Consider the following 26,451-nt stretch of genomic DNA (forward strand, 5'->3'; position numbering starts at 1 on the left):
TGGATACAATATATGACAACTGCAGCACAAAGGGCTATGGGAAAGGGACCTGTATGGTAGTAATGTTCCTACATTCAAATTGAAGTGGTAAAATACTGATGCTATGTATACTGTGAAATGTTGCTATCTATTTGTAATCCCTAAAACAACCACTGTAAAATGTATAGTAAATGCTGTAGTCACTTCCCACCTCATTTCCTGAGGCCATCATCACCATGATACCAAAACCAGACAAAGACAATTGAAAAAACAAAACTACAGACCAATATTCCTCATGAACATAGACACAAAAATTCACAACAAAATACTAGCAAATTGAGTCTAGCCACGATCAGGTAGTTTATCCCAGGAATAAAAGGCTAGGTCAATATTTGAAAACAATCAATGTAATCCACCATATTAATGATTTAAAGGAAAAAACCCTATATGTTTCTAGCAATTGGTGCAGAAAAAGCATTTGATGAAATTCAACATCATGATGATAAAAATACATTTTCTAAAAGTCTCTCAGAAAACTAAGAACAGAAGAGAACCTCCTTAATCTGACAAATGGCATTTACATAAAATCTATAGCCAACATGGTGAAAGACAGACTGCTTTCTCCCTAAAACTGGGAACAAGGAAGGATGGCCACTCTCACCACTTCAACAGTGTACTGGAAGTCTTAGGCAATGCAATAAGGCAAGGAAAAAAAGTCTTCTGTCTTGGAGAGAAATACATAAATACACAAAACCATTCCTATTTATAGATGATTATCTATGTAGAAAATCACATAAAATCTTTAAAAAACAAAATGAAACAAATGAAAACGTCCTAGAATTAATAAGTGAATTTAACAAGGCTACAGAGTACAAAGTCAACAAAAATTAATCTTATTTCTATATACCATCAGTGTGTAATTGAACATTGGAATTTTAAAAATAATACCATTCTCACAGAGCTCCAACAAAAATGAAATACTTAGGTATAAATCTCGTAAAATATGTATGGGATCTATATGCAGAAAACTACAAAGTGCTGATGAAAGAAATCAAAGATCACTTAAATAAATGGGAGGATATACCATATTCATGTATTGGAAGACTCAACGTGGCACAGATGTCAGTTCTCCCCAAATTTATCTATAGATTTAACACAATACCAATCAAAATCCCAGCAGGATATTTTGTAGATATAGGTCAACTGTTGTTGTTGTTGTTGTTGTTGTTGCTGTTGTTATAGACGAGGTCTCCCTATGTTTCCCAGGCTGGTCTCAAACTCCTGAGCTCAAGCAATCCTCCTACCTCAGTCTCCCGAAGCACTGGGATTGTAGGCATGAGCCACTGTGCCCAGCTATGTCAACTTATTTTGAAAATTAAATGGAAAGGTCAAGGAACTAGACTATGTAAAACAATTTTGAAAAAGAAGAATAACATTAGAGGAATCACACTATCCAGTTTTAAGGCTTACTGTGAAGCTATAGTAATGAAGACAGTGTGGTCTTGGTGAAGGGTCCAACACATACATAAATGGAACAGAATAAAGAGTCCGGGAGTAGATCTACCCAAATAGAGACAATTGATTTCTTTCCCCAAAGGTGCAAAACTAATTCAACGACAAATGGATCATCTTTTCAACTAATGGTGTTAGGACAGTTGGACATTCTTATGCAAAAAATGATCTCAACACATACAAAAATTAACTAAAAATGGATCATAGATCTAAACATAAAACACAAAACTATAAAATGTTTGGAAGAAAACATAAGAGAAAATCTTCACAACTTGGGAATAGACAAAGGATTCTTCAATGCAACACCAAAAGCATAATCATGTCAATCATATATCTGACAAAAGACTTTTATACAAAATATCTAAAGAACTCTAAAACCCATAATATGGAAAAAATGGCCCAATAAAAAAATGAGCTAAGGATTAGACTAGACACACCAGAGAGGACATAAGGTTGTTAAATATGTACATAAAAAGATGCTCAACATCATTAGCTATCAGTGAAATGAAAATTAAAACCAGAATGAGATATATCTACACACTGAATACAAGAGCTAAAAATAAAAAAATTAAAAATAACAATAGCCAAGAAGGATGCTGAGCAACTGGAATTTGCATACACTGCTGGTAGGAATAAAAAATTGTACAGCCACTCTGAAAAATGGTTGGGCAGTTGCTTATAAAGTTAAAGATACATTTACCCTATGAATCAGCAATCTCAGCTATTTAACTCCTAGGTATTTATCCTACAGAAATGAAAACATGTTCACACAAAACTTGTACATGAATGTTTATAGCAGCTCTTTTCATACTTGCCAAATAATGGAAACAACCCAAATGTCCTTCAACAGGTGCTGTGGCACATCCATATTAGAAGTATATCTTTGCCGGGCTTGGTGGCTCATGCCTGTAATCCCAGCACTTTGGGAGGCTGAGGCAGGTGGATCACCTGAGGTCAGGAGTTCGAGGCCAGCCTGGCCAACATGGCAAAACCCCGTCTCTACTAAAAATACAAAACTTAGTCAGGCATGGTGGCGGGCGCCTGTGATCCCAGCTACTTGGGAGGCTGAGGCAGGAGAATCGCTTGAACCTGGGAGACAGAGGTTGCAGTGAGCGGAAATTGCGCCACTGTACTCTAGTCTGGGCAACAGAGCAAGACTCCATCTCAAAAAAAAAAAAAGAAAAAGAAAAGAAAAGAAATCTTTAAGAGAGCATCAACCTTAATTAGAGGGAAAGCCAAGTGAATTACTTGGATCTGGAATGCTCCTGTATTCTGTGGTGTGCTGAAAAATATTTTTCACTCTGTGCTGAAAGGAAAGCTGGATTAAGACTTAGAAAGCTACACAAATAACTTCTTTGCTGATTAATCATATCTCACTATGAGCTCTATCATGAATGATGGATTCTCTTGTGTTTTTATGCCATTCAATGTGTAAATAGATGCGGGGCTCTTGTCAAATTGATTCCTAGATAGCCTTTCTCTGTCTGAAATGGAAACCACTCTGTGTGGGTGTCAAGGTTTGTGAAACATGTTTTAAATAATTATGGGAAGTCACCAACCATGGTTAACAAAGGAGATAGATCCTCATTTATTTGTCCTTTATGTTAATCATTTCAGATGTGAGTGAACTTAAACTCATTTTTATCTTTCTTCTTTCATACGTGCTATAAAACTCAATGCAACTTCCCATCGTTTGTCATAGCTGTTTAAAATTTGCTGTATCCACGTTGTAGCTGTTCACAAGCTCCAAACAAGCAACTGACAATTTCTCTGAACCCAGGGCACATCATTAAGCATTGTTTCTTCCACAGCTTCAATGAAGGGAGCAGCAGTAAGGATGGGAGATTTGAGACACCAAAAAAGGAGCTTGGTAACTGATTCAATGCAGAGGGGAGGGGAGAGGAGAGAAGTGAGGGGAGGGAGTTAGTATAAGGGAGACCAAAGAATCCAATGACTTTGAGGTTTGTTTTTCATATATGAGTGGCTGAGAGTGCTGTTATCTGAATTAGGTAATAAAGGGGACAATAGGTAAAACTATAAAAGATTTGAAAGGAAAGATATTCATCTTCATTTCACCAGTGTATTTATTTAGAAAAGTTTGCACAGAGGCAATATCTCTTACTGTATGTTTGTAAAGGAACTCAAGTTTGACTAGGGCAATGTGGGGGGTTTTTTTGATACAAAAGGAATCATCAGGGTAATAGAACTGAACGGAGTAGGGAGCCTTTATTTATTTATTTATTTATTTATTTATTTATTTATTTATTTATTGAGATGGAGTCTCGCTCTGTCATCCAGGCTGGAGTGCAGTGGTGCGATCTCGGCTCACTGCAACCTCTGCCTCCTGGGTGCAAGCAATTCTCGTGCCTCAGCCTCCCAAGTAGCTGGGATTACAGGCACGCACCACCGTGCCCAGCTAAGTTTTGTGTTTTCAGTAGAGACAGGGTTTCACCATATTGGCCAGGCTGGTCTTGAACTCCTGGCCTCAGGTGATCACCCGCCTTGGCCTCCCAAAGTGCTGGGATTACAGGTGTGAGCCACTGCGTGCGGCCAGGAGCCATTATTTTTAATGAAGAACACCAAGTCTTACTCAGAAGTAATGGAAAGTTAATAGTGAAAAATTCTTCTGTTGGTCTCTGAAATGCAAGAGGAGAGAGAACCCTTAGAACCTACAGTGCCTGTGATACAGAGGCTTTAAAAAAAGGAAGCCAGGACTTCTCATACATGGTGAATTTGGTCCTCCCTGGTGGCAAACTTCCAGGAAGCCAGACCCTTCCTGCTCAAATGATGTGGTTTCCTATAGTACATATAAATAGTTCTCACCCCAAGAAAAGAGTTAAGAATAGAAGCCAAGGAACCACACATACAAACACAGACACATCAGAGCACAGCTGTCAATGTGGCCAATAGAAGAGTGGCATTAGCAAAAAAAAAACTCTGGGAGGAGGTGGGGCAAGGTAGCCACAGAAGCAGCAGGGTGGGGGTGGAGTTCAGGAGATGCAGTCAAGCACAGAGCTGACTTAGCGATGCAAACAGTGGCAGGCAATCTGCTCAGAAGACAAAAGAGCGGGGTGGCTGACCATAATGAAGGATGGATAAGAGGAGAGCCAGCAGTACGAGTGAGGACACGTATAAGGATGTGCAGAGAAGGTAGCAAAGACCTTCGTAGGTCATACAGACTGCAATGCAAGCCAAGTCTCCCTATGTTTTTAAGAAAGCTGGGAGAAAATAAAAGAATAATGGAATCAGACCTAAGTGTTTGCCATCACACAGGGATGAACCAGCCAGAACAGAGTAGCCAGGACTCCTAGCTCCATCCTGGGGACAAATTCAACTTTTAGAAAACAATCCTCAATCCTGGGCATACCTTGCCTCTTAGAGTTAAATTCCTATTGAAATAATTCATACTGTATGTAGTAAAATATAAAACAAAGTCTGTACCAGTGGATTTTAGGCCAGGCAACATTATGGTTTCATAGGCTGTTGCCTGATCTTCTAAGAACTGAAAAAAAAAAACTAATAGCAGGCATTTATAATCTCCCATGCTCTTTTTTGTGTGTAACCTTAAGGAAATACTAATTATTAAATATAAAGAATAATTTAAAGTTTTTGGTATTCTTCAGACAATTAAATCACCTACTATCCTTTAAGCAAACTATCTGATAATCTGAACTTAATTATTAACAGTTTATTTTCTGAATCCCTTGAACCTCAATAAGGATTTTAATTTTATTTATTTTGTTATAACCATTCACTGCTGACAGCCATAGTCAAAGCTCTAAAAACTAAGCACTAGTAGCTTCTGTTATTACTACAGGCAGCATGATGTACCAGCTAAGAGACAGGCACCGGAGTGAGTGCTGGAGCTAGGCTGCGTGTGCTCAAATTCCTGCTCCACTGCTTCCTACCTTTGGGGAAATTACTTATACGCTCCATGACTTAATTTCCTCACCTGTAAAATGGAGATGATAATAATAGACCTACTTCCAAGGACTGCTCTGAAGATTAAATAAGCCTAGGATTGAACCTCAGTAAGTACCTGCTAGTGAGAACATTATGCTCTTAGAACAATGACTGAGCAGTAAGTACTATATGCATTAGCTATTTATTTCCGTTATTTTCTGGTGGCTCCTCATGGTAATTTGAGTAGTCATGTTAGGGGATTGTGAAGCTTGTAAATATACTCAAACAGTTCCATATGTATTAAAATTCTGAAAAATCACATAGCAATGACATTATCTTTTGATTTTTAATATCCACTTAATCTCAGTTTAATAAATCTATCCCTTTATATTCACCAGAGTTGAAAATATGTCAATGAGGTTGGAAGAAATCAATGAAAGAGAAACTTTTATGAAAACTTCCCTGCAGACTGTTGACCTTCGACTTGCTCAGCTAGAAGAATTATCTAACAGAATGGTGAATGCTCTTGAAAATCTTGCGGGAATCGACAGGTCTGACCTGATCCAGGCACGGTCCCGGGCTTCTTCTGAATGTGAGGCAACGTATCTTCTCCGGCAAAGCAGCATCAATAGCGCTGATGGCTACAGCTTGTATCGATATCATTTTAATGGAGAAGAGTTATTGTTTGAGGATACATCTCTCTCCATGTCACCAGGGACAGGAGTCAGGAAAAAAACCTGTTCCTTCCGTATAAAGGAAGAGAAGGACGTGAAAACGCACCTAGTCCCAGAATGTCAGAACAGCCTTCACCTTTCACTGGGCACAAGCACATCAGCAACCCCAGATGGCAGTCACCTTGCAGTAGACGACTTAAAGAACGCTGAAGAGTCAAAATTAGGTCCAGATATTGGGATTTCAAAGGAAGATGATGAAAGACAGACAGACTCTAATAAAGAAGAAACTATTTCCCCAAGTTTAAATAAAACAGATGTGGTACATGGACAGGACAAATCAGATGTTCAAAACACTCAGCTAACAGTGGAAACGACAAATATAGAAGGCACTATTTCCTATCCCCTGGAAGAAACCAAAATTACACGCTATTTCCCCGATGAAACGATCAATGCTTGTAAAACAATGAAGTCCAGAAGCTTCGTCTATTCCCGGGGAAGAAAGCTGGTCGGTGGGATTAACCAGGATGTAGAGTACAGTTCAATCACGGACCAGCAATGGACGACGGAATGGCAATGCCAAGTTCAAAAGATCACGCGCTCTCATAGCACAGATATTCCTTACATTGTGTCGGAAGCTGCAGTGCGAGCTGAGCATAAAGAGCAGTTTCCAGATATGCAAGATGAACACCATGTCGCTGAAGCAATTCCTCGAATCCCTCGCTTGTCCCTAACCATTACTGACAGAAATGGGATGGAAAACTTACTGTCTGTGAAGCCAGATCAAACTTTGGGATTCCCATCTCTCAGGTCAAAAAGTTTACATGGACATCCTAGGAATGTGAAATCCATTCAGGGAAAGTTAGACAGATCTGGACATGCCAGTAGTGTAAGCAGCTTAGTAATTGTGTCTGGAATGACAGCAGAAGAAAAAAAGGTTAAGAAAGAGAAAGCTTCCACAGAAACTGAATGCTAGTCTGTTTTGTTTCTTTAATTTTTTTTTTAACAGTCAGAACCACTAATGGATGTCATCTTGGCCATCTAAACATCATCAATTTCTAAAAACATTTTCCTTAAAAAATTTTGGAAATTCAGACTTGATTTACAATTTAATGCACTAAAAGTAGTATTTTGTTAGCATATGTTAGTAGGCTTAGTTTTTTCAGTTGGAGTAGTATCAAATGAAAGTGACGATACTATAACGAAGATAAATTGGCTAATCAGTATACAAGATTATACAATCTCTTTATTACTGAGGGCCACCAAATAGCCTAGGAAGTGCCCTCGAGCACTGAAGTCACCATTAGGTCACTTAAGAAGTAAGCAACTAGCTGGGCACAGTGGCTCATGCCTGTAATCCTAGCACTTTGGGAGGCCAAGGCAGAAAGATAGCTTGAGTCCAGGAGTTTGAGACCAGCCTGGGCAACATAGTGATACCCCATCTCTTAAAAAAAAAAAAAAAAAAAAAGTAAGCAACTGTGTAAGAAAGAGAAACTAAAGAGAAAGCAAACATGAAAAAAGGGAGGGGTGGAAAGAAGAAAAATAAAATTATGAGGCACAATAAGTGGGAAGGAGCCACAAATATGTTTTTATGGGGTCTTTGTTTTCTGTTTTAATGTTTTATTTTAAACTACACAATGGGAAAAAAGTACACAATTATATCAAACATCATACTCTAATAATTTAGGGTGACCTAGAGTTTTGTTAATGTGCAAAAATAAAGTATCCAATATGCATTTTCTTGTTGTCATAGAGTCCTTAATAGCAAATACAAATTAGTTGTACCTGTCTATGCAATGCTTTGTACAAAGCTGTAGCTAAAACCTAAAGGATATATGTTCACAAGTCACAGAGACTGCTCTTAGCTGAGAATACCAGGTGTTGTGCTTCACCTCAAAGTTCAAACAAATACCCACAAGAGTAATAGGATCCCCATGCGAGGCTTCCAAGAGGGGCCACTGTCTAGGAACCCTGAAGGCCACCCCACTATCACCACTCTTAACTATACAAAAAGAAACAGAGGTGGCAGAAAGGGGTCTTCTCCGGCTAGAGCAGAAGTTAGAGTTAGACTCTAGCCCCTCACCATCCCCCAAGAGAACCTCAGGGTACTCAGATCTCAGGAGGTCTCTGATGCACAGAGAGAGGGCCAGCCTCGAGTTACTGGCAGCTGATACGTCATGAAGCAAAGTGCCTCATACCCAGAAAGGACCACTGGGTAGAGTAACCAGGAATTGGTGGTGGTAGGGTTGGGAGATGTGTCAGACAGAAATGGGTGATGATCACAAAAAATGAGACCGCCATCCCCATTCTCATCTGAGGTGTAGATTGTAGCACTGCCAGAAACTGGCAAAAGAGTACAGAAAGAGACAGAAAGACAGAAACACACAGAGGGAGACCCAGAAACAGATAGAGGAAGATTGTAGCCTGTTCTACAACAGAGGCTCATTGCAGTTATGCCAAAGGTAGTGATCAGAGGTGACAATACCAAAATGTGATTTTGCATCTTTTTCCTCAAAATACGACTGAGATTGTAATAGTCAGATTAGAACTCTTGAACTGGGCTGAATTTATCAAAAAAGACTGATATACCATTGCCTGGGTTGTGGGGTAGGGCTTTAATATTTCAAAAGTGATAACATTTATTTAACATAAACTATTACTTATTTGCATATTGCTATATTAAGACTATTTAATCTATCCTGCCACATGTGTTTATTTGACTCAATACTTAACCTATTACATTTTATCTCACTCCTAAGTCTTTCCTTTGAGTGTCAAAACACTTTCGGCCTTTTACCATATCCTAGAAAAGAGATTTCTCAGAATAAGCTGGGGAATCTATAACACCTCAGCAGAGCTGGTCTGCAGAAGATAAAGCCTGTCTTTGGAATTCTCCCCATATCTGTTCATTACACAGTCTCCCTTTACCAAGGTCCATCCCACCGTGCCTCAGGTGTGGGACTCAAGTTCCATTTCCTTAAGTCTCACTAAGATCTGTGACTCCTGTCTTATGCCAAGGTGTCAGCTGATGTAGGATTTTCTAAGGATGTTTGTCTTACGGATCCAAATGGATGAATTCTAACAGTGTGATTTCAGAACCTGTGACTGGGCCGACTATTCTTGAGACCTTTCTTGTATACCTTAAATCATACCATATAGTTGATTAGTACTTTACCAACCCAGCACAACTCAAATATTGACAGTGTTCTATGTAGGACACAATGCCAGACCGCTTGGTATTACATTATTAATGATTACATTATTATTCCCAATGTCATTACAATTTTGTCTAAATATGGACAACCAAATATTGAGAACTAATACCCAATCTAATCAAATCTAGCAGTATTTAATACATTAAAATAAGAATACTGCATATGGTCAAATAATTTAATATAGAACTATCTTAGTAAATGAATAAGAATTATATTTCTGTGCTATGTAAAACATAGTAACATAAGAAGGCTTTTATTATTTTATCCCCAAAACTCTGGCATACTCATAAATGAGTTCTAATATATTATTTGGTATAAATTAAGCTTGTTTTGGACTTTGATCAATGGCAATCAAGACTTGAACTATCAAAGGACCTCATAATATGTGGCTCTCTCCTTTAAGGCTGTTTGACTGCTTACATTCTGAATACATATATATGCTTCATCATCATGAGGTTCCTATAGTCTTCCATAGTTTAGGTTTTAAAATCTAAAAATCAAACTGTCAATGTTGTCATATAGTTATTCAACACCAAAAATGCATTTTTGCTAAATATGTATTAGAAATAAAGTGAAATGAAATCATCTTACTACCTCCTACACACAAAAAAAGACTTTTAAAGAAGGTTTTATCTTAAGATAAAAATGCAGAAAATCACACAAAATAACTGACTTAATTAGTTATTGTAAGCTGAATATCCTTGTAACCACCACTCAGATTAACAGAGTTTTCCAGCTACTCCAAAAGTCTCAGAAGTCCCTATCTCAACCACCTCTGTTCCCTGAAAAATAACTATATTTTTATAGTAATCCTTTCCTTGCTGTTCCAGTTACTATCACTGTATTATTAATACAAGTGACTCCAAAACTGGGTGGCTTAAAATACCCATTTGATTATGCTCATGGATTCCGTGGGTCAGAAATTCAGACAGGCGCAGCAGGAATGCCCCTGATTTGCAGTGTTTGCCGATTTCCGTGGTGTAAGTACTCCTACCATGGCCAACTTCAAGCTACGGCATCACTGAATATGGAGTTAGGACGACATACTGACAATTGGTTCTTGCAAGCCAGTACAGGCTGGCTATAGCACACTACTGTCTACTCCATGATATTTGGGGCCTCAGCTGGGAAGACTCACTGTCTAGAGGTAATTCAACAGCTGGAGGCTGGGATTATCTAGATATGTCTTTATTCACATGTCTGAAAATGGATAATGGCTCTCAACTGGGATCTCAATCTCAGTATAGAGCACATACACATGCCTCTCCAAGCAGCCTGGGCTTCCTCACAGCATGGCAGCCTCAGAGAAACTGGATTTCCCATATGATGGTTCAGGGCTCCAGAAGTGAGTGTCCCATTGAGCAAGGAGGAAATACCGCTTTTTATGGCCAATCCTCAGAAGTCCTGCAGAGTCACTAAGGCCAGCTCGGATTCGAGGGTAGGGGTCATATAGAGGGGAATGTTTAAAAAATTTGCAGATATGTTTTAAAATCACTATACTTGTATTTCATTATAGTTGTATCACTTGAATGTTCCTTAGCACTATAGTTTAGCCTTACTCTTTTTTATTTGAAGGTCTTTTAAATCTCTTTTAATCTGGTATTACCTTTCTCTCTTTCTCTTCCTTAACAATTTCTTTGTTGAAGAACATGGGCCACTTGTCTTGCAAAGTTTCCCACAGTCTAAACTTTACTTGTTGAATGCTCACAGGCAGTTTGACATATTCTGCTGTTTCTGCAGGTTGGCAGGAGGAGTCAGAGGCTTATTCAGGCTTAGGTCTGATCCCTTTGGCAAGACTCCTTAGATGGTGTAGCTTCTTTCTAAGACACAAGGAGGCACATGTGTCTACTTGTCTCTCTTTTTGTGATGTCAGCAGCTGTTGATACTCAATGCCTACATCACTTAATTTATAGAGGGTTGAAAATTGTAATACTCAAATTCTATTATCTATAAAGAGATTATTCTTTTCACCTACTACTTGATTACACAGTGGTATAGTTCATACTACACAGCAGAAATAATGACTGATTGATTTTTCCCATTTGCCAGTTTTAAAAATAATGAATTGGTTCTCTACCATCCTCCAAAGGATGAAGGTGGTCTACAGGCCAGGCAGAGAGCCCTCACCAGAACCTTTACCTTGCTGGTATCTTGGTCTTACACTTCCCAGCCTCTGGAACTGTGAGAAAGAAATTTCTGTTCTTTAAGCCAGAGTCTGTGTACTTTGTTATAGCAGCATGAGCACACTAATACAACTAGACATCTGGAAAATGTGACATTTCAGTCAATAACAAATCTGGAAATCAGAGTTTTTCCAGGTGACTGATAGTTTAGTTTATTTAAACACCATTATGACTTCATGGATTTAAATATATGTGATGTATTTTAATCCATTGTAATTTTTTGGTTTTTGGGTTTTTTAGTTTTTTGTTTGTTTGTTTGTTTGTTTGTTTTGAGCCACAGTCTCACTCTGTTGCCCAGGCTGGAGTGCAATGTCGTGATCTCAGCTCACTCCAACCTCTGCCTCCCAGGTTCGAGTGATTCTCTTGTCTCGGCCTCCAAAGTAGCTGGGATTACAGGCATGTGCCACCACGCCTGGCTAAATTTTTGTATTTTTAGTAGAGACGGGGTTTCTCCATTTTGGCCAGGCTGGTCTCGAACTCCTGACCTCAGATGATCCACCCACCTCGGCCTCCCAAAGTGCTGGGATTACAGGCTTGAGCGCTCGGCCATAATTATTATTCTCTCACATTTTCTTTCCATGAGTACCTTAAATATGTTACTCCATTTTCTTCTGGCATAATGCATTGCTGCCAAAACGTCTGGTAATATCTAATTTTCTTTCATCTGAAAGTCACTTGCTTTTTTTGTCTAAATATCCAAAGAAATTTTCATTGTTGTTTCTTCAAGGCCCAGTAAGTTTAGAAGAATGTGTCTTAGTGCTGGTAAGCCCAGATCAATGTTCTCAGGTGCAATGTGTTCTTTCAATATGCAGTTTCAAATATTTTCTTTTAATTTCAGGTAAGTTTTCTTAAACTACAGTTTGTAGTATTTGTTCTGTTTCCTTATCTCCTCCCTCTTTTTGTTTCCCCCAGGAACTCCTATTATCTATTTGTTAGTTCTCCTTTGCCTGTTTTCAATATCTAGACTTTCTTTCTAATCTGTTTAACTTCCTTCATTGATTTTTGATTTTTTAGAATTTTTCTCCTTTTCATCTTCTCTTAAAGAATAATCAATTGTGTTTATTCATCCTTGGGTTTCTTTTATTCTTAATTTCAGATTCTGATTTCTGATTCTATTTTGAATTTATTCATTTCATTTTGAATGTTTCTAGTTCTGATTTATATAGTTCTTTTCATGTTTCATATCATTTTCTTAGTATCTTTTGGCTCATTGTGAAATAGTGGATGTTAGTTTTTATCTGTTTTGTGGGCATCCTTTCTGGTATGCTTTTATTGTGGATATGAGTGCTATTCTGTTCTTATTGTCTTTCATTACAATAATTTTCTATGTGATTTGACTTCCATACTTTCATGTGATTATTTTTATGTGAAATTGGTTTTCTTGAACTTTTTGAAGGAGGCAGTTTTAAGGATAGTTTTTCTTTTTTCTTTTTTTTTTTTTGTGGTGGAGTCTTGCTCTGTCGCCCAGGCTGGAGTGCAGTGGCACTATCTCGGCTCACTGTAAGCTCCGCCTCCCAGGTTCACGCCATTCTCCTGCCTCAGCCTCCCGAGTAGCTGGGACTACAGGCGCCCACCACCATGCCTAGCTAATTTTTTGTATTTTTAGTAGAGATGGGGTTTCACCGTGTTAGCCAGGATGGTCTTGATCTCCTGACTTCGTGATCAGCCTGCCTCGGCCTCCCAAAGTGCTGGGATTACAGGCGTGAGCCACCGTGCCCGGCCTAGTTTTTCTAACTTCATAGAGAACTTCTGTTTTTACTGCTTAGTGTTGTGGGTTTCGTTCTTTTTTTTTTTTTTTTAATTTGAAAAGTTGGCTTACTTTTGGAGATTTCCTGGTTTTCCATTTTTACCTAGAACTTCTTTTTCCTTTCTCTCTATTGTCTCTATTTAGCTCAATTTTGTTTCCATGCCCAACAGTTTGCCAGCAGTGTAGGTCTCTTTCCTGCAAGGAAGCCTAGTAGATTAGTTTCAAGAGTTCCTGCAGCTACATTACTCCAGCCCCTCCAGACTTTACCAGGAGCCTCGTGCATTCTCATGTTTTTAGAGAAGGCAAATATCCTTTCCTGTTTCTGCTACTGTTCTCAACTTGACTGGCTGGACCTTCCAGGGAACACTTTTCAGCTATTTTGGGGTTCTCCAGATGCCTCATTGATTCTCTATGCTGATACCACAAGGGTCTTATTACTTATTATTGCCATATTATTGCTATTGGTTTTTTCCCACGCATTTATATTTTTGAGATCAAGGGGATACCATTTCATTTGGATTTGTTATAGATGTTGTCCTTGGGTTTTGGTTTTGCCATATAGTTGCTTTGTCTGTTTTTATGCAGAGATTGAAAAAGTATGCTGCTGTTGTCATCTTTCCACAATTCTCCCTCAAGAAACAGATGTCTTAAATTACTTAGTAGTCATCTTAAAAGACCACATACTCAAGCCATGGCCTCGTTTTGCAAACATTATGTATAACCACTTCTAACTACTTCCCCTGCTACCACCATCACCTTCTCTTATCTGGACTGTTATAACAGGCCCCAACTGGTCTTCCAAAGGCCACCCTGCTGCACACTACAGCAGTCAAAATGATTATTTTAAAACACAAGTCAGATCATAGCACTCTTACCTCAAAACCTTATAAAATCTTCTCAATTTTTGGGGCCTCTGTGATCTGGCTTGTGTTTCCCTCTGCCCTCCTCCCTGACTGCATTAGGCTGCTTTAGCCACACTGGCCTCAAACACCCCTCGAAGGCGCTCACCTCAAGGCATTTGCACAGCTAATCTTCTCTGTCCCAAATGCTCTTCCTCCTCATGTGTACTTGGCCTGTTCCCTCACTCCTTTTGTCTCTGCTCAAATGTCCTATACTCAGAAAGTCCTTCCCTGACCATATCCAACTCCCCACTGAAAAACGGAACCACCTTTCTCTCACTATGTTTTATTTTTCTTCACAGCACTCATTACCACCCGACATGCTATATATTAATTTTTTATCTTTCTACCAAGAATGAAAATGCCATGAAAGTAGAAACTTTGTCTTAGTGTCCGGAATGGTGCTTGGCACAATGTTAGTACTCAATACAAATTCATGAGTTCACTGAATGAGTGCTGAATGAATATATAAAGTTCCTAGCACCTGATCAGTATTCAAGAAATGTTAGCTTTATTTTTTCTTGATAGGGAAAAGGAAGTGATCTTTAGAGAATGCTACCATTCCCAATGATAGAAGATCCAATAATGGAAACAGAGGTGTAGTCAGAAAAATGGGTGATGGGAGGCCGAGTCCAGCAGTTCACCTGCGGTAAGGAGTTTGAGACCAGCCTGGCCAACATGGTGAAACCCCGTCTCTACTAAAAAAACGCAAAAATTAGCCAGGCGTGGTGGTGGACACCTGTAATCGCAGCTACTTGGGAGGCTGAGGCAGGAGACTCACTTGAATCCAGGAGGCGGAGGTTGCAATAAGCCGTGATTGCGCCACTGCAATCCAGCCTGGGTGACAGAGCAAGACTCCGCCTCAAAAAAACCAAAACAAAACAAACAACAAACAAAAACAGAAAAATGGGTGAAGCAGGACAAAATAGTGACATTAGAGCCAAAAGCAGGGGGTAGGCAATAACACCAAACATACAGCGTAGTCAAGGGCATCAGGGTCTGAGAAGAGGTTATAAAACTAGTTCTACGGACTGAATTGTGTTCCTCCAAAATGCTAATGTTGAAACCCTAACCCCTGGTATGGCTATATTTGGAGATTTTAGGAGGTAATTAAAGTTAAATAAGGTAATAAGAGTGGGGCTCTAATCTGATAGGATTAGCGTCCTTACAAGAAGAGACATCAAGAGATCCCAGGGAGCATGTTATATACCCTCCCCGCACTGTGTGAGGACATGGTGAGATGGCAGCCATCTGCAAATCCGGCAGAGAGCCCTCACCTGTCTGCCTGCCACAAGTCAGGCAGATCCCTACCTTGCCAACACCTGGATTTTGGACTTCCTATACTCCAGAATTGTGAGAAATTAATGTCTGCTCTTTAAGCCATCAACCTGTGGTATTTTGTTATGGCAGCCTGAGCAGACTAATACAACCAGATATCTGGGAAATGCCATAAAATTTAGTGTTAAGACAATAATAAATCTGGAAATAGAGTTTTTCCACTTTTCAGTTGTATGGTCACATATTAGAGTTGCAGATCCTAAGAAAACCTGTACAGAAAAACCCAAATCACAGAGTCATTTAAGTGTAAAGAAAAAGCCAATTATTGCTTAAAGAGTATTTGTAGAAAATATCCGTTGAATATAGAAGAGTAACAGCATATTCATAAAAATTTTTTAAAAAGTGTGCACGACAGTGATTTTAACACTTCTAATCCAATGGAACTAACATTTTAAAGTACAATTATGGCCAGGCACGGTGCCTCATGCCCATAGTCCCGGCTACTTGAGAGGCTGAGGCATGTGGATCACTTGAGCCCAGGAGGTGGAGGCAGCAGTGAGCCCTGATCATGCCACTGCACTTCAGCCCAGGTGATGGTGTGAGACCCTGACTCTCAAAAATACAATTATGGTTACGGTTCTCGGGCAGAGTGGAATTCAAACAGGTTAACCTGAAAGATCAGTAGGGTTCTAAATCCAGGATAAATTATTGTCAGAAAAAGAATAACTTTTTGAATCTTTATTTAAATTGTTAAATGTTCCTGTGAGTAACACTCATCCGCGTGATTGTGACTGGTATGGCTGCATGGAAGCTTCCCTGTGGCATTAATCATAAAATGCTGGATTGGGGTTTGAATCTTCAAGGTATAAGAAGGACCTAGTCTCAAGTAATAGATTCACCAAAATGTAACACCACTAGCCCCCTCCCACCAAAATCTGCTCCAGTCAGAATTACCGTAAGAGCTCAGAAGTGACCTGTGCTTGGCGGCACCGGCCCACTTTCCCAGTGCCGGTTCCTCGCATCCTGGGCGCAGACGGGGTGACCGCCTGACCCCTGGACCCGAGTCACCTTTCCCTGCCCTGGGCTCCTCCTTGAGAGCTTCAAAACAATGCTCGCCCAGGCCGGAGGGCGAAGTCGGCCCATGTGTAAGTCAAGGGAACTGTCCCAGGACTGCAGCCCGGCCAGAAGACGCCCCGCGCCGCCGTCCCAGGCAGCCACCGCTGCCGCCGTGGCCCCCGCAGGCCGCCGTAGGCCCCCGCCGGCCGCCTGACCCCTGCGGGCCGCCGTAGAAGGACCCTCCGGAGGCCGCGCTCTTGAGATGGCCGTCGGGCTACGCTCCCCGCGGCGCCCCGGCTGAGGGCCCGCCAGCGGGCACCTGGCGCCACCGCTGCGTTCCGGTACTAGCACGGGACACGGTCCGGGAGCGGCGGGCCGCGGCCCTGCGCGCGCCGTCTCTCGGGGCGGGGCACCGGGCCCCTTCCGGGGATGGGCCCCGGCGCCCGCGTCGGCCTGGCTGTGCCCGGCCCCTCCCCGCTCGGGCGGGCGCTGCGCCGTGTCCCCGCCCGGCAGTCCGCCCGGCTCGGCTGGCCGCAGAAAGGGCCTGGGCCGCCGCACTGAGAGCTTTACGCCCGGAGGCGTCGGCGCTGCCGCTGGCCCGCGACGGGAACGGGGCGAAAAGGCGGGGGCACCATGTTCTCCCTCAAGCCGCCCAAACCCACCTTCAGGTCCTACCTCCTGCCACCTCCCCAGGTAAACAACCCCTCCCCGCGAGCGCCCGACTCTCCTCTGCGCTTCCGTGGAGCCTCCAGGCCGACCCCCGGGAACTGGAGGACCCCAGGAGGCTGCGCGCGTCTCCCTGCCCACAGCAGCGCGGCTGCTTGATTCCCGGCGCCGCGAAATGCGCCTTCTCGGGAGCCCCCACTGGCTCGGCGAAAACTTGCAAAACTCTTCTGCAGCCATTCTCTGCCCGAAGTTCTGTCGTCCGTAGTTTTGCCGAGTGTTGAGACCCAGGGGAGCCTTGGGAGCTGGGGTTTTCTTTAGTTTCCAACCCATCGACCCTCCCTCTTATGACCGCCAGCATGATTGCAGCGCTTGGGGTCACTGGTCGAGGCGGTTACCCGTCTGTCATAAATGTGAACACCTGGAAGCGACACTGGCAGTTTAAACATTTTTTATTATCAGGCTTCCAAGTCGATAATGAGCAGATCTTAAAAACAGCTCACTTAATATGTGAAAGAATTTAAATGGGGGCTGTGTGTCTTTCGCATGTGTCATCACTTAGAAAACAACATTTGCTGTAGCATTTTACGGAGGGTGGGGGGATTGAGATTTTGATTTATTTTGCTAATGTATTTCAGACTGACGATAAGATCAATTCGGAACCGAAGATTAAAAAACTGGAGCCAGTCCTTTTGCCAGGTAAACATTAGTTAGGATTCTAACAGATACTTTAGCAACGTATTTTGGTTTAAGATTATTCTGCCGACTAGTATCATGTGGTTAACTTCCCTTCTGTCATTAAACTTTCTCCAGTTAAAAGTCTAGTGACTGAGAGGAGAAAAAGGAACTGTCAAGAATGTCATTACCTCATTTCCTTTTTTGTCTCCCGAATTTCTTTTTGAAAAGATGTATATGTTTAATTGCTTGGGTAGTAAAAGTACTCTTTGCTGACGTGTTTGCCACTTATTGCATTAATGATTAATAAATCATTTTAATGCATTTTGATAGTATAAAAAGACGCCTTTATTATGTGTGTGTCTCTATACCAATAACAGAGCTTAGTGAACTTTGAATTACTTGCTTGGCAATTGTTTTTTGAAGTTGTCAGCTGTATTTGCAAATTTGCTTGTTTCAGTTTAGAACCAGGCTTTTCCCAGCAGAGACACTTAATTGACATTTGGGGCCAGATAATTCATAGTTGGACGGGCAGGCTGTCCTGTGTATAGCAGCAAAGATGGCCTCCACCCACTAGATGCCAGTAGTAGTACCCTTATCCCCCACCACCTAGTTGCGACCTAAAACTGCCACACCAAAATGCCACCAGTCATTGCCAATTTTTTTTTGTCCCCCACCTCTGGGGGACAAAAATCTCACAGTTGAGAATCACTGCTTTAGAACAAAATTTGCTATAGGTGACCTTAGAGATGGAAGTAGGGAGTGGTGGTAGAAAGGGGTTTGTTTTAGAGCATACAGAATATTGGTATGGTATTTTGAATTGTATAACAATTGTATAATAATTAGGAAAAGTCAGTTGTTTAATGCGATTATTAGGGGAAGTAGCCAGATACTTAGGAAAGCCTGTTTTAAACCTGAAATCGGCCGGGCACGGTGGCTCATGCCTGTAATCCCAGCACTTTGGGAGGCCGAGGCGGGTGGATCACGTGGTCAAGAGACCGAGACCATCCTGGCTAACACGGTGAAACCCCGTCTCTACTAAAAATACAAAAAAAATTAGCCAGGCTTGGTGGTAGGCGCCTGTAGTCCCAGCTACTCGGGAGGCTGAGGCAGGAGAATGGCATGAACTCGGGAGGCGGAGCTTGCAGTGAGCCGAGATCCTGCCACTGCACTCCAGCCTGGGCGGCAGAGTGAGACTCCGTCTCAAAAAAAAAAAAAAAAAAACCTGAAATCAAATACTAGTTTGTGTGGCTACTATCAGCATTGTAAAATCTGACTCATTACTTAAAGCCAAATCGGTAAAATAATTAGAATTTTGTAGGTAAAAATTGAACAAATGTGGAAACTTTAAAATTTTAAATATTATATAGGGACAAAATATTAAAAACACCAAACTTTGGTTCCATATGAAAGTTTAAAAAGTGTTTTTTAAACTTTACTATGGGAGTCATAAATATTTTCCCTTGATTTTGTTAGTGCTTTTCACTCAACAGTGTGTACTAATTAATCATTTGTACTTTTCCTCAGAGTGAACAGTAGAATTACTAAGTAACCCTTGCTCCCTGTGTGCTCTGTTTTAGTCTTAGTCACTCTGAGCATTTAAAATGCAGGGACGAGGAAACAGTACTCATCTTGAATGAGTGCCTATGAGCTATTGAACTTTGACTTCGTTTACTCTGAACAGGCCTGGTTCTTAGGCTTTGATTCCTGCACTCTGCATACTATGATTTCACACTCAGAAACAACATGGTCTTAGCTGTAAATGTCAGTGCTTGCTTTTTAATTTTTTTAAAATTTTTTTAAATTTTTTTTTTTTTTTTTTTTTTTTGAGACAGAGTCTCACTCTTACCTGGGCTGGAGTGCAGTGGTGCGATCTCGGCTCACTGCAACCTCTGCCTCCCAGGTTCAAGCGATTCTCCTGCCTCTGTCTCCCAAGTAGCTGGGATTACAGGAGCCCACCACCACACCTGGCTACTTTTTCGTATTTTTAGTAGAAATGGGGTTTCTCCATGTTGGCCAGGCTGGTCTTGACCTCCTGCCCTCAGGTGGTCCGCCCGCCTTGGCCTTCCAAAGTGGTGGGATTACAGGCGTGAGCCACTGCGCCTGGCCACTTTTTTAAAATTAGCTTTTAAATTTAAGATATATGCTAAGAAAAGGTGTTACTAAGTATGCATAAACTTGAAGAACTTTCTCACTGAGGGTTATCAATTCTATAAAATTGCTAAAAGTCAGAGTTTTCTGGGGAAATTGTAAACCCAGTTTCTGACTGTGCTTTTCTTGTCCCAGAAATGGCGGCTAAATCCGAATTATTTTTAGAGAAATTCTAAAAGAGCTGTAACACTAAGTCTGAACCTTTTAGTTGCCCATTAAGGAATTCTCTGACCTGTGTTAATTTTTATTGCATTGGCGGCCAAATCATAGCTGACATCTGTACATGCATACATGACGGCTCTATCACCCAGCATTCTGTTTGTACCTGACTTATCCTTACCCAACATTTAGCCGGTCCTGAATTAGGATGTCTTTTGCCCCCTTCCTCTCCCCTTCTGTTCTTACCCTCTCATTCTGGCCTTCCTGCACCCATCCTGGCTGTGTTCTGTCTGGCTGCCCTGTTGTGGTCTCTGTTTCCTGCTTTACCTCGCCTGTCACATCTCTCACTGCTACCATTTGCTCTTTGTTGGCCTGCAGCCTACTACTCTACCCATGAAATCTGGAAGACGAGTGGAAAGTTACCGAAGTATTGGTGATCTAAAGACCTAGACTAGGCTAGAGCTTTTACTAAGAGGGAGTGAATAATATAGTTCTTGCTTTTGTGACTATCAGAATCAATAGAAAACCTGGTCACATCACCTGTGGCTATATACAGGGATGCAGAAGTTATTGTTCAACATGGACACAGGGAGGGGAACATCACACACCGGGGCCTGTCGGGGGGGTTGGGGGTGGGGGATGAGGGAAGGGAGAGCATTAGGATAAATACCTAATGCGTGCAGGGCTTGAAATTCCCGGCGTCATCCCTAGATGACGGGGTTGATGGGTGCAGCAAGCCAGCATGGCACGTATATACCTATGTAACAAACCTGCACATTCTGCACATGTATCCAGAACTTAAAAAAAATATTAAAAAAAAGTAATTGTTAGAGATATGGTATTGCATGCTTTGCTTTGGCATAATGCCTTGGGTCCAAGGGTATCCTACTTCAGTTGCCCAAAGTTTGAACTTCTAATTCAATAAGCAGATGAAAATTAGAACACAAAATGCGTTGTTTATTTGTGTGCTGTCACCATGTGCACTGTTGGAACTTAAGCCTAATTTCAGAATGATCCTCATCTTTTATTAAGTAAAGAAAACAGAAGAAAATGACTAGTAATTTAATTTAGATTGTGGTTTATGTTAGTAATTTTCAGCTTTCCTGATACATGAAACTCTGAGATGGGTATTGTGCCTACTTCAACTTTGTGGTCTTGATGTCTCACAAAGTGCCAGGAATGTGGTAGACACTGAGATGTTTACTGAGGGACTGAACGAAAGGACCTCCCAGACCACCTGGCTTAAACTGTTACCTTACCCAGGCACACACACAGACTAACTTTGAGATTTAGGAGTAAAGGGAAGACTGTGTTATTTTATGCCAGACATTTCAAGAGATTTATGTCTGAGCCTGGAATTGAAATAGAGTACTCTGCCAAAGTAGTCAGCTTTTGTGTAGGCTTTCTCTTTATCTTCCTCTCATTATGTGAATTTCATTCTTTCAGTGATTATATTGTATATGTGTAAAATCACTCCAATACTTGAAAACTGAGTTTGACTTTTAAAGTGTGTGTGTGTATATATGTTTGTGTTCCAGTATATATTTGTTAAGAGCATGTAATGCCAGACTATGTCCTGTTTAGCTGCTGGACTGGTGGATCGGTTCGGTGAGGATGTATCTCCTGGGTGCCAGGTCTGTCCTGGATAGCGAGAATGCTGGAGGTGTCGTGTGCCAGTATCGCAGAAAGGCCTGGGGTGAGCCCTAAGCTGCCTGTTGACAAGGTAGAAGACTGTGACCTGGATCACTGGTACCCAGATTCCAGCCAGGGCCTGGTATCAGATTTGGATGAAGTTTTTACCAGCCCTTGGTCAAAATGAGAAAATTAAGAAAAGTGCAGCTTTCTTTAATAAAGATAAATGTATTTGATTTAAAAGATTGTCTTTTATTCTGAGATTATGTTCTTCTAACTTACTTGGAATAGATACTTTTTTTGTTAAATGTTGGTGATAATAGCTGTAGCTTTAAAAAAGTTTTTAAGTTAACAAAATTAAAAAGTTAAAAACTCTTTATTGGTCCTTTAAATTAGTTTTGCACTATACCTGGTTTGGAATCTAAACTAGAACCTACTAGATGAGATTATTATAATACTATGGATACAATTTTGTGAACACTCACACAGAGAACATTAATTACTTTGTCTGCCTAGGAGTACTGCCATTTTTTTGTTTGTGTTTTGAGACAGGGTCTCGCTCTGTCACCCAGTTTGGACTGTAGTGGTGTGATCACGGCTTACTGCAGCTTCAACCTCCTGGGCTCGAGTGATCCTCACAGCTCAGCCTCCCAAGTAGCTAGGACTACAGACGTGCGCCACCACACCTGGCTAATTTTTGTATTTTTTGTGGAGATGGGGTCCAACTATATTGCCCAGGCTGGTTTCGAACTCCTGGGCTCAAGCAATTGGCTCACCTTGGCCTCCCAAAGTGTTGGGATTACAGCCGTGAGCCACCACACCCAGCCCCCTTCCACCATCCTCTGAAAAATGCATCCTCCTTCTTTTGACAAATTATCCTTTCCTAACTAACTCCACCCAACCTTGGGTTCCAGTGTGGCCAGCAAGGTTAATAACCCACCCTGGACTGCAAGCATGAACACAGGTCTGCCTCTGGATGTTGTTAGGTTGGTACTAAGGGAAGAGGTCCTCTTTGGTAATGCTGCAAGTGGCCACAGTTCCAGAAGAATCTGTTGAAAAGAGTGAAGAACCCCAAGGGAGTGTACTAATGTGTGTTGAAGTCCCTGGGTTTCATTGTCCTTGCAGTCCAGGTGCCTTGTATTCTTCTTTTTGCTAAGCTATTACCAGGCATGTTTCTGAACATACTTTGAACGAGGATCCTTAACTAATATAGCTTGCAGATTAATCCTCATAACAGTCTTGTCAGCTAGGATACCAGTTTATCTCCATTTGACAGATGTGAAAACTATAGTTTGCTGAGGTTAAGTAACTTGCCCAGTGTCACACAGCTAGCAAGGCAGAGCCACAGTTCTCTGTCCGGCTCCCAGGCTGTGCCACTAACTGCTAAGCAGCACGGCCCACCTGGCTGCACTGGTGACACTAGGGTACAGATTTATGCTTTGGAACTGTTGGGGAGTAGATTGGATGTCAGCCTAGAGGGAGTTCTCTAGTGAAGTAAAAAGAGCTCTGTCCTTGTCTTTGCCCTTTTCACAACAGTGACAGATTTTGACCCAGCGTGCAGAAGAACTTTCAGAGAATTTCAGCTGCCAGAAAATGGAATGTCTTAGGGAGGTAGTGGACTTCCTGTTGCTGGCTGTGCCGAAGCACAGTCTGGTGAAATGCCAGCAGCTTTGTATTGAGGATGTAAGATTTGCAGTGAGTGGGGCTTGATGGCCTTTGCTCTCTTCTCACCCCAGGGCATGCTCTTTTTTAAGGGAGAAGAGTTGAAATGCCAAGACTAACGATAATGAATTTGTTGTGCAGGTATTGAGTGTGTGCTTGATGCAGTTTGGCAGAAGGGTAAAATGCTGAGGAGATGGGATCCTGTTCTTAGACAGTTTCAGTTCACTGGGGAGATGCTTCAGTAGAGGAGAGAAAAAGTAGTAAGAGCTCAGAGGAAGGTCACCTAAGCCAGATTTGGGGTAGGGCAGGGGTGTCAAGAAAGATCTCTGGAAACAAATGCTTGTGCTCTGAATCTTGAGTGCCCGTTGAGCCTGGGCCCCTGTGCTGAGGCTGTGCGTCAGCTCAGTTCTTTCCCTGTTCCCATCTACAGTGCTCACAGCACTTTCATTCTTGAGATTAACTATTAGATAATGAATGCAGTGATTGTCAGAGTCTTTTGTAATCGGATCAGAAAAGCATACAACCATGGGCCATCTGGGAAATGAAAATAGCCATTGTTGTATAGATGTCTTGTTTATTTTTTACAAACTCACTGGCCCGTACTGTTCTTGTTTTCTGTCTCACCATGCGTCTTATTTCCTCAGCTGGGTTGTGAATTCCTTAAAGGCAAAGACTTTATCTTTCAAGTGTTTTATGTAATTCCTTTTTGTAGGTAGGCTTCATAAATGATTGTAGACTGATTTTTGTAGTATTTTAATTTGTGAATGCATTGTTCTTGAAAGACCAAAGGACTTGTAACACACCCTCAGAACAGTGAACAGTGTAACTGTACTATTAGCATTAGCTTTATACCTTACCCGTAGAGCCTTAGGAATGTTTGGAGCTGTCCATTCCTTAGGCTTCTGCTGCAGTACCTTAGGCCAGCATTTTCTTACCCCTCCAAACTCCTCACTATCGTTGTCAGTACCGTTCATGAACCTCCATAAATAAAATCCTACTTAAGCAGGATAAAATCCAAATTCTTTAACCTTGTAATTTGCTAACACTGTACCTCACTGACTTCATTTCTCAGTATTTCCCAATATTGATATTTGCTTCAATCATGCCGGTTCCTTGGTCTCTTCCAGATGCCTTATTCCTTATTTAGGACCTTGTTACGGTTATTATCACACATTCTCTACTATCTCAATGCTCTTCTTCCTTCAAGATTTCATTCTACAATTTTTCCTGAGATCGGCACTATACCCTTCCTCCTGCCCCATCCTATCCTGAGTGCTACTCACTGGATATGGTACTTGCTTTTTTATATTGTGTGTTAGTACCAGCATTAAAGATTTGTGTTTATCTTCCACATAGTTTCAATTTCCTGTAATAACTTTTGAGCCACTTTAATTCCTGAATTTACCTAAAGCTAGGGTGACCAGCTTGTCCCAGTTTGCTTGAGACTGTCCTGGTTTTAGTGCTAAAAATACCACATCCCAGGGAAGCCCCTCTGTCCCAGACAAACTGGGGCAGTCACCCTACTGTTAAAAGCCCAAGTTAAGTTATGCTTTTGGCCTCTACACATCCCACAGGTTAATTAGCCACGTGTGCCGTGAGACTTTGCCTTAAACTGTGTTCCAACCTAAAATGTATGGGAAACATTATTTCTGTCCATCAAACGTGATGAATTTCTAAATGTATAAGGTGTTAGGAAAGATAATACAACATGGTTTTGAGGTCCTCAGGGAGTTAAAAACTTTCCTAGCCATATCATTTGGAGGTTTATTAACTGTAATTGCATTTCCCTTCTTATTTATATTTACAGATGAAAGGGTCTTGAGAAAATAAACTTGGATTTCTTGATTTTTTCCCAGGTGTTAGTAGAAACCTTTGGCTCATCATCCTCTAATTTAGAAGGTTTTTGCTTACCGCACACTGAAGCTAATTTCCTGCTTTTTCTGTCTTCATGAGGCTTCCTTGTGGCATCCTGGGAAGTGCTTGGTGTTGTAAATGGTCCCACCGTGGCTGATGGCATTGCACAGAGCTGGGAGAGATGAGTTTGGTGGGTTCTCACAAGCAGGCCAGCCAGCCGTCTCTAGCACACCACCCTTCTACTGCATAAAAAGCACAGGCGTATAGTCTCCCTGAAAACTTCAGATCCTCTAGAGCTTTGAAGCTTTTATTAGGAGTTTTCTCTTCAAGGTCACTTAATTTAACATGTGAACAAGAGCAGTCTCAGTACGTTCTTTTTATATATCCTATCTGGGAAGAGGCCACTTTGTGTCTTCTTTTTCTTCCCTGTGTGTAAGCTAGTTTTCTGGCCCACAGTGTTTCAGTGCATGGCAGGAGCTTATGACAGCTCCTCTTCAGCATTCCTTTTCTTTTAAATTATGAACAAATAACTTACGTGAGCAGACAGCTGTGCTACGTGATCCAAATATTTTAAAGACGGGTTCTGCATGAACAAAATTTAGCATTATCAAATAAAACTCATGTCACTAACTCGACACTTAATTATTGTATTAGGAAGACCCAATTGTAGCATATCCTCAGAAGTGCCCTTCTTTTCTTTCTTCTTCCCCTGTATCCCTCTGTACTTCTGTTCTTTGCTCTTTTCCAAGGGCTCATTTCCATTCTGTAAGAAAAGGCTGTGTGACGCTTAAAAGACCCTGGCCCAGAGAGTCCTTCTTTCACTTTTTTTTCTTTTTTCTTTTTTTTTGGCTGTTAATGTTGTGTCTCTTATTTTCTTCTTTAGTAGTTTTATTTTGGAATGAATTTGAATTTGTAAGAGTTGTACAAAAGAGGATAGAGTTAATGTGAACTCTTCAGCCAGCTTCCGCTAATGTTAATAGCTTATGTAACCTTGGTGAATTTAGCTCAACTGAGAAACTAACAATACTGTTAGCTAAACTGCAGGTTTTATTCATATTTCCCTAGTTTTTCCGCAAATGTTCTTTACCTGTTTCAGGTTCACATCCAGGATACTACATAGCATTTAGTTGTCGTGTCTCTTTATTCTCAATGTCTCAGTCTGTGACAGCTTTTTCATCTCATCTTTCAAGACCTTGACGTGTTTTTTTCTAT

At 41.2% G+C, this 26,451-nt stretch overlaps 2 protein-coding genes across 12 annotated transcripts in view; both read left to right on the forward strand.

Annotated features, from left to right (window-relative positions):
• TRPM1 (transient receptor potential cation channel subfamily M member 1) overlaps positions 1–7,801 on the forward strand; it is a 79,400-nt gene extending 71,599 nt beyond the window's left edge. The window contains exon 27 of the mRNA XM_055363192.2: positions 5,793–7,801. Within this exon, the coding sequence (XP_055219167.2) occupies positions 5,793–7,041 (1,249 nt within the window). The 3' untranslated portion in view covers positions 7,042–7,801. The remainder of the gene's footprint in view (positions 1–5,792) is intronic.
• Positions 7,802–16,823: 9,022 nt separating this feature from the next.
• Positions 16,824–26,451, forward strand: part of MTMR10 (myotubularin related protein 10) — a 58,767-nt gene continuing 49,139 nt past the window's right edge. For 9 of the 11 annotated variants that reach the window (XR_008671852.2, XM_055363200.2, XM_004055888.5 and 6 more), the window contains exons 1-2: positions 16,829–17,136; positions 17,745–17,805. Coding sequence is in view for 8 of the 11 variants with exons in the window: in XM_055363200.2 (XP_055219175.1) it covers positions 17,077–17,136; positions 17,745–17,805 (121 nt within the window). In the remaining 3 variants the exon portion in view is untranslated. Of the gene's footprint in view, positions 17,137–17,744; positions 17,806–26,451 lie in introns of all 11 variants that reach the window. The other 2 variants (XM_055363199.2, XM_063698929.1) reach the window with 1 other exon arrangement.

Source organism: Gorilla gorilla, chromosome 16 (genome assembly GCF_029281585.2).
Source record: "Gorilla gorilla gorilla isolate KB3781 chromosome 16, NHGRI_mGorGor1-v2.1_pri, whole genome shotgun sequence".
In the NCBI taxonomy this organism is placed as follows: Eukaryota; Metazoa; Chordata; class Mammalia; order Primates; family Hominidae; genus Gorilla; species Gorilla gorilla.